The sequence below is a fragment of the Selaginella moellendorffii genome, unplaced genomic scaffold, assembly GCF_000143415.4.
Source record: "Selaginella moellendorffii unplaced genomic scaffold, v1.0 SELMOscaffold_33, whole genome shotgun sequence".
Taxonomy (NCBI): Eukaryota; Viridiplantae; Streptophyta; class Lycopodiopsida; order Selaginellales; family Selaginellaceae; genus Selaginella; species Selaginella moellendorffii.
Window position 1 is genome coordinate 1,587,019 of NW_003314294.1, and position 8,876 is coordinate 1,595,894.

Consider the following 8,876-nt stretch of genomic DNA (forward strand, 5'->3'; position numbering starts at 1 on the left):
TACCCATGAAGTTCCTGTGACACAGCAGCCCCATAGTGAAGCTGCAATTGCAAGGTACCTCGAATGTAGCGGAAAATCCGCTTCACAGCTTGGCAATGTGCAGGTCCAGGGTGCTCGAGGAACTGGGAAACCATCCCAACAGCATAGGCGAGATCTGGTCGCATTCCCAGCATCAAATAAACAATGCTCCCCACAGCTTGACGATACATGTACTCTCGTTCTTCCTCTGTGACAGGGGCCATGTCACGAGTTTGTGATTCACCTCAAGAGGTGTGGCCACGGGAGAGCAGTCCAGCATATTGAAGCGTTCCAAGATCTCCCTTGCATAGTGAGCTTGTGTCAAGCTCAAGGTGCATGCTCCTGAGCGTGTGTCAAGCTCAAGGTGCGTGCTCCTCGATTGCATATAATTTGGATGCCAAGGAAATGGCGAAGCTCGCCCAGGTCAAACATCTCAAATTCTTCACTCAGCTTCTTTTTCATCTCGTCCAGCAGGTGGCGGGTTTTTGCACCGAGAATGCAGTTGTCAACGTACACAGCAAACAGGAGAAAATCGTCACCACACTTGTATAGGTACACGTTTCCTTCTACTGCAAGAGGAACACACCCCAGGCTCTTGAAGACAGAGGTGGCTTCTGGCAGAGGTGTAGCTGGAGGGCATGGTGGCAGTGCTGGAGAAACCACCACGTTACCACCACCAGGAGCAAGAGGCAGCAACAGGACTTGCGAAGGAGCTGTAGTCACATGAACTGTATCCACCAGCTGGAGTTCCATGAAAGTAGGAGCAGGAACTTCAGCGCGATCCTTGTACAGCTTGCTCTCATCAAAGAGCACATCCCGTCTTTCTGGCAAAGTCTTGCGCTTGAGAGAATCAAGGCGATATCCTTTCATGCCTTCCAAATATCCCAGGAATTCAATGCTGAATAAATAGAAAGCAATAAAAAACATAAAACATACCTCTCAAGGTAGCAGTGTAATATACATGGTATCCTGGAATCTCCTTAGCTTTGTGAGCCTTCATCTTCTCATCCGCCAAACATCTATGGTGGGTAGAGCAAAAGCAGCCGTCCTTGTGGTAAACCACACCAGCCAGTATTCTTTCATCTGCAAAATGCTGCACTGCTGTCCTAACTGCCATACCTTTGTATGGCCGGATGCCATTTGGAAAAAATTCGGCGAGAAAAGCCATTGCTTCGAGCACGTGAACATTGTTCTCTTGGGATCTGTGGTCTATATACCACTCCTTGTATCAATCGTCAAAATTGAAAGCCTGTACTATAGTAGCTGTAAGCAGCTGTGAGAGACGAAAAATGAACTGGCAGCGCAACCAACAAGTGAAGTGTGCAGAATGGCAAATCACTTACTGGTTGCAATATGCGATCAGTTCGTACCACAAGGCTTCTGAATCAAGAGCAGTAAGTGATGAAGGTACGCCTATCTTGGGGACGGAGGTGTTTGATATCTCCATCTTCAACCCTGGGCGTATGCCAATGAATACCAAGCAGCTTCTCGGATTGCGCCAAGTCCAAGAGCTCCTCGCGTGTGAGAGTTTAGATCCAGATGAACCCTAGATAATTAGGTTGGGGTCTTTAGGGATTTCAGGGCCATGCTTGCCCGTCGAATAGCGGCGCTTGTGGCGTCACGGAAGGGTGGTGATGATGGTGAGTCGGAGATTGTCTCTGATCCAGGGCTGGAGCTGTTTCCATCGGCTAAAGGTTCAGCGGTTAAAGTAGCAAATAGGATAGAGGAGATGGATGATTCAAAGACCTGGGTCCTCGTTCACAGAGTCAATGGCACAGACGATTGGACATTAGCATGGAGCCCGTGTGATGGAGAACGTCTCATGATCCCGGAGCAGTTAATTGGAAGCCATGGCCTACGCTTGGCCCCTTCCTGCCACCAAATGGGTCCATTATCTTTGCTGCTCGACAGATATCATGATCAGCTCTACATTGCGTACGAAGCAATCCACGGTTGCTTTCTCTACGTCTCCTCCACCGGGAGCTGGCACCCTCTGTTAGATGTTGAAGGGGAAAAAGACGTTGAGCTTGAGTTAATGGACGCTCAAGAGGTGAGGGAGATTGGAAATACGTACACTCCATCCGTCTACTACAACCCCAAGAATCGATCATACAAGGGCTTGCTGGCGGTGCCAGATAATATTCGTCCTAAGGGTTTCCACTGGCACGAGGGCAGCTTCTACATGATGTCTTGCATACCTTTTGAAGAGTTTCAGGTCTTCAGCTGGCAGGGTGGTGAAGAAGGGTGGCAAAAGGTTGCTGCACATCCCATATACCAGGATGGGGTTGACAGATTAGGTGGTGATTTGTTTTGGTTTACGGCAGGTGGTCGCTATGCTTGCATATCTCAGGGGAATATAAGCTATCCGGATGTAGACTCTGGTCGCTTCATTGTGGTCTACGACTTGGAGGAGAGGCAGTGGCATTACCACACAATGCATGCTGATTCTGGATTTGGTATTCCAAATGTTGTTGTGTGCAACTGCGCTCCAGAGCTTGGTGATTTGGAGGCTACCACCTTCAATGCAGTTTGGGCTCAAGATCGTGTACTTCTGCAGCTACCGCCCATTTCTTCTGCATGACTTTTGATGCAATAGCATGTTAATCCTTGTTGTTTAGATTGAAATCCAACTCACGAAAGTTGGATGAACTTTGGGCATACATGAGTTTTTCTCCTGAATGCCACATTTACTGTAGATGTGGATGATCAAGTTTGAGAGGTGAGTGACATGTTCAAGTTTGTCTGTCAGATCTTGTCTATTGGACAGTGCAGCACAAGACCATCAAGAGTTGAGAATGGTGTTCGATCCAGTATGAGGAGATCCGGGAGAGGGAAAGGAGATCAAGAAAAACTTACCAGATTTTCCTTGACATGGCTGTGCTGGTGGAAGCTCATTGAGATATGATCACATGGTGGCCAACTACATGGACAGGGAACTCGCAGCCACTATGCCAGAGGAGCTCCTGGAAGTGCACGCTCATTCCAGCTGCTGCTAGTGCTCATGGTTACAACTCAGTTGCCAGCAATCACCATTGTTCCTTGCATGATAACGAGAAAGATCCACCGACTTTGAGACCCTAAACCCTAAACCCTAACATGCGAACCTTCAGATTTAGGGTTTAGGGTTTAGGGTTTTTAGGGTTTAGGCACGAATTGTGCCTGGATATTATAAGAATATTTTTTACTAAAGACACGCCCCCATGGTGCTACGATCTAGCGAGATCGATAAATGTATATGTATATTCCCCATGTCCCAATGGGACTAATACAAAAACTGGGCATGCTGCCCTCTCAATAAGCTACTCTATGTGATCCTCTTGTGTCACAGTTGGACCAAGTGCTGGAGCAGAAGTGGATGTGGTCATCTCGTTTAAATCCTGTCAATGTCCAAGTCTCCCCCTTGAGCTAAGTGTAGAATAGAGTCTAGGGGCTACCACTGTTAGCAAATCTTGCCACCTACCATTTTGCCGAAGTATGGGAGCTACCTAGACCTCCACTCTTCTAGCTGCCTTAGTTTCACTTGCTCTTTCAGGATGGTGTAATGAAGATGCACTGTGGCAAGAGTAAGTCTCCACTATGATGCCACCTCATTTGTTACCCATTGAAGTGACAGTGGTTTCGTGCCTCCCAAAGTGCTTGCACTTTTGTCGCTCTCCAAATGGACCAGCGCTTATGGCCCATCGCCTCCTAGACTGACATCCCGACTTCAGCCCTTATCACATCCCACCAGACTCATATGTTCCATTTGTGCCATCCATGACAACAAACGCACCTCCAAGCTGGACCAATGGCTGGACCTCTAGCTGGACCTCTAGCTGGACCTCTAGCTCCCTCAAACTAGTGGAGGATATCCCCGCTCCAAGCCTCGAACTCCAGAATGTCTCCCAATTCTTGCATCGCCTTTAAGATCTATTGCCATACCTCTCTCACCATGTCATATTCCTATAGTGCATGTCACACTATCTCTAGTTCACCACACTCCTTGCATCATTGGCATTCTTCCTACTGGCAACCCCTTATTTGCCACCAACCAAGAGGTGGCCTTGACTTTCTCCTGTACCAGTAGTTTCTAGAACATAAACGTGTTGTCCACCATTTGATTTGCTTTGACTCTTTGCTTGATCCATTTCTTCCAGAGCTTGGGGATCTCCCCTCGGGCCTCTTCCCTACTGGTCAAGAGACCATTCTGTGCTTCCTTGACTTCAAACAAGAAGAAGCTCCTCGCTCTTTGTTTCCATGCTATTGAGTCTCAATCCAGATCCTTGATGAATTGCTGTCGCCACCATCTGAGAATGCCAACCCCCTTTAGTGTGGCTATCGATTGAACCACCACCAATTGCTTCAGAGCCTGTCATACTACTTGAATCCTGCCCTTGACTTTGTCATCCATCACCATCGGCATGACCTGTTCATTTCCTGCTGGCAGCAGGATGTTGCCTCTCATAACCCAAAAAGGACATATGACATTCTGTTCAAGAGACACAATGAACCACACCTCCACATTGCCATCCTCCCAAGCTAGTGTTGGGGTTGTAAAAACACTTGTCCAGGCCCCCAAGCTAACTTGTTCCCTGTCTGGCTCCACATCCCATTGCAAAGCCATAAAGTCTCCAGGTTTGAAACAACACCTAGGCTAAAGCTGCCCCTTCTTCACCTCACTCACCACTCTAATGATGAAAAGAAGATTGAGGTGGACTTTCCTCCATCATCTTGGGTTAAAGACCTGCATACACCTTGTAGTCTTCCTCCTATCCTTATCCAAAATGCCCACTAGTTGCTTGAGAGTTCAGAAGCCTTTCCAATGCAGCTTTCTCTAGATTGTGTAGTGGTCTTCCTTGCCCAATATCCTATCTTCCACTTTGAAGAGGTCATTGAAGAATAAGGGCTGGTTCAGCCAGTCTTCTGCTTGCCCCGGCATTTCCCTACTGATTGGAAACTCGCTCTACAACCTGAGAACCAACATGCCACCCTTGACTACTTGCTTCGGCCCTTCAGCAAAAAGCCAATATGGATCCTCCTCCCATGGTCTTGCAGTGTTGTGCCTAGGCTGGATTGCCAATAGACTATGCCTAAACATGAGTCTCCAAGGTTGGTTACCTGGTTGAAGGCCCATAAGGAGGATTTTGTACCATAGTGCCTTTGCCATGTTGCTCGGATCGATAACTTCAAGTCCTCCTAGGACTCGTAGACATGCTGTGGATTGCCACACGACCTTGGCCATGATCCTCCTTGTGACAAGTGTGCCCCGCCACACATACTTATGAACCATTGTGTACCTTTTTGAGAGTGCGTTCAAGAACAGGCCAGATTGAGAGGTGGTACCAAATGCTGGGCAAGATAATGCTCCTAGCTACAACCACTCTTGCTGGCAAATTGAGTTTTCGAGGAGCCCACTTCTGGATTGACAATTGTATCCTTCGGAGCAAGGTGTCATCCTGAAGTGCTGCACTAAACCAGGTACCAACCTGAATCCCCAAGTACCTGGTGTCCTCTCCTAATTTGAGTCACTAAAAGCCGATGTCTTGGCCCTAGGACTCGATGCTTGGCTTCCTCTAGTTGATGCCCATTGATTTGTTCCAATTGATTGTTGCGCTAGTTGCAAGGTTGAAAGTCTCTAGCGCCTTCTTAGCTACATCCAGGTTCCCCTTGGTTGTGAGTAGTAACAAGGCTATGTCTTCTAAAAATGCTCTATCTAGAAGTTCCTGAGTCACCCTTGCCATTCCCGGAAGTTGTTGTCTCACAACTGGCAGGGTGAGTCCTTTGATGCACCCACCTTCCACTAGAAACGTGCCCAGGGCCTTTGCCACAACCAGAAAGAGATAGGGTGCTAGCAGACACCTTTGGTGTATCAAGCATCCCAAATGAAAACTTGGTCCTATCTCACTGTTGATTGTGACTCTACTTGCAGCTCCATGGTATAGTAACGAGATCCTAGCAACCATCTCTCTCAGGATGCCAATTGTATGCATACACTTCTCAAGGAACCTCCAATCCACCCAATCATAGGCCTTCTCGAAGTTCAGTAGCCATGCTGCAGTTTGTTGATTGGAGATCTCTGCCCATCTTTGAGCCAGCAAGTATATCCAGATATTTTTTGCAATTTGCCTCTCTAGAACGAAACCTGTTTGCTATTCCCAGATGATCAATGGTATAACAGCTTGGAGCTTGAGGGTTGTTGCTTTGGTGTAGACCTTGTAAGATGTGTTGAGCATGGTGATCGGCCTCCAATTCCTCAACTCCTGCAAGTCCCCCCTCTTTGGGATAAGCACAATCTAGCCCTCAAGAATCTCGTGAGGCAAGGCCCCATCATGTTGAGCATCCCACCATTCTTGCAGTAGCAACGGGCCTATAGTCTCCCAGTGCTCCTCAAAGAAAACAAGCAAGAGGCCATCAATACCTAACTGTCTGTCATTGTTGAGCTTCTTGAGTGCTTCCTGAAGCTCCTCCAGTGTGAAGTCCATCCTCAATGAGTTATACCACTCATGGGGGACATGTTGGGGAAGGGACACAAGAAACACTTCCACTGCCGCATTTTCCCTCTCTAGAGTCCATTGTTGGGCCATGTATAGCACTTGGTAGAACTCTTGTGTGAACTGTTGCATCCCTTGTTGATCCTCGACGACCCTCTTGTCACTGTGCTTCAATCCCAGGATGGGAGAAGAGTCAGTCACTAGCCTAATTCCCCTAAAGAAAGCCTTGTTAAGAAGGTGTTCATTTAGGGCCCATCCATCTTCCATGGCTCGGATGCCCTTGCTCCATGCTGTGTACTCCAAGTCATGTAGCTCGGCTTCTTGTTCATCTAGTACTACTTGCCACTTATTCTCATTTTGTGTGTTTAGCAACATCCTATGCGCTACTACCACCTTCTGCCTAGCCAATCTCATGTCCTTCATCACTGCTCCTTTGAGATCCCTTTGGCGTGCCTAGAGCTTCTGGGAGCAAGACAAGAGCATTGGGATCAGTCCCATCTTGTCCTACGTGAGGGTGTCATGTATTAGCCAAATCGCCATTGAGTCTCACAATGTTGCTCTCATGATTGATCGTCGGACTGTTGTCCCTTTGTTCCTTTGAAGCTTGATCACACAGTGGAGGGGGTTGTGATCTACCTTAACATCCTTAGGATGCCCATAGACATAGGGACAACCTTCCCCAATATCCCTTTTTCGATCCTCATTAAGTCCTTTTCTGTTTATGGCCGTGTTCACTAATACTGCCACTAGGTCAAGGCCTATAGGCCTGACCACTAAGTCCCATTGTCCTTTGGGACTTCCTCACTAAATAACCATATTCTTAGTCATTACACCAGAAGACTGCTCCTCTTCCTTTCCACAATCTAAGACTTTGGGACAACATTTCGGAGCACCGTGGCCCCATGTAAGCCTCATGGGTACTCTCCCTAACTTCCACCTTTGGGTGCTCTAGCCATGGGGCTAGAGTGAGGTTCTATTGAGCTATGTCTGGTATCCAAGTAGGTAGTGCCACCCATGCTTGGATTGGGAGCATCAACCATTCAATTCCCCAGGGCGATTTGTGAACTTCTATTGGAGTTTCATTCATGACTTCTTCAAAATTGTGCTTCCTCTAATGCAACTTACCACAAAAGCTACTTCTTTTATATAGTCTGTTGCTACTCAGAATTCCTTCAATCTTCTGAAAGTTGTGTTCACTTCAACTCTAATTCTCATTCATCCGAACAACACAAAGCCTTATATGTGGAAGCAAATGCTTTGGATTTTGCACTAGGTGTTGTTTGTCGCAAGAAGGATTTGATAGCAAGCCTCATCCGATTGCTTTTCATTCTCAAAAGTACACAGTTGCAAAGATCAATTATGACATATTCAATAAGGAGATTCTTGCAATTGTTGACTCTTTCAAGGCTTGGCATCATTTCCTTGAAGGTTCTCTTCATGTGACCATTGTTTACAGTGATCATAAGAACTTTCAATATTGCTCTTCAACACACATCCTCAATATGCATTAGGTTCATTGGGCACAATCACTTTCCCATTTCCAGCTTGTGATTACACATCATCCAGGAAAAGCCAATGGTAAGGTTGATGCTCTCACTTGATGCTGTTATCTTACTCCATCTCTAAAGGAACCTGCTTTTAACATGCAGCAATAAATCCTTTTTGATTCTTCTCACTTTTAAATCAATTCCATTGCTCAATTCTCTGATCCTCTTGATCCTTTTCTCAAATCCCAAATCTAAGTGGCTCATGCAATTGATCTGTTTGTTCATGATGCTTGCTAATCCATTTTTTCTAGTCTTCCTCCAGCTCAGCATGTTGATTTCCGGTTCCTTCAGTTTTGGGATGGCCTTCTGCATCAACATGCTCAAATCTATGTTCCAGATGATGAGGCGCAGTTGTGTGTTATTCAAGCTTGTCACAACACACTAGCAACTGGGCACTTTGGCTTTCATAAAACATTAGAGTTGGTCTAACAGATGTTTTGGTGGCCCCATATGCGTAAGTATGTGGAGCATTTTGTTTGTACTTGCGACATGTGTCAGGGGACTAAGATGCCTTGCCATGCTCCTTATGGTCTCTTTCATCCTCTTCTAGTTGCTCCGAGGCCTTGGAAATCTATTTCCATGGATTTCCTTACCAATCTTCCACCTTCTTGAGGTTTTGATACAATGCTTGTGGTGGTTGATCGTTTTTCAAAGATGGCCCATTTCTTGCCATGTACAAAATTCATTGATGGGGAGCAATTGGTTGAGCTTATCTACAAGGAGATTTTCTAGCTTTATGGGTTAGATGGGCATGCATTGATGGTAGGCTGGAATACAAGAGAATGGGGGATAGGGCTTGAGTGCTAACTTTGCCCCCTAACTACTCTTACATGGTGGCAAC

General features: G+C 46.6%; 1 protein-coding gene across 1 annotated transcript; it reads right to left on the reverse strand.

Annotated features, from left to right (window-relative positions):
• Positions 1–345: 345 nt before the first annotated feature.
• LOC112348869 lies at positions 346–1,364 on the reverse strand. The gene is made up of 2 exons (XM_024682178.1): positions 955–1,364; positions 346–890 (listed from the first exon to the last, which is right to left on the reverse strand). The coding sequence occupies exons 1-2, from the start codon at positions 1,184–1,186 to the stop codon at positions 346–348; spliced, it is 777 nt and encodes a 258-aa protein (XP_024537946.1). The 5' UTR covers positions 1,187–1,364.
• Between the last annotated feature and the right edge of the window lie 7,512 nt (positions 1,365–8,876).

Coding starts and splice junctions, on each gene's coding strand:
- LOC112348869 (XM_024682178.1), bottom strand. CDS start 1,186: ATGGCTTTTCTCGCCGAATTTTTTCCAAATGGCATCCGGCCATACAAA. Junction 891..954: donor TTACACTGCTACCTTGAGAG/GTATGTTTTATG, acceptor GATATTTGGAAG/GCATGAAAGGATATCGCCTT.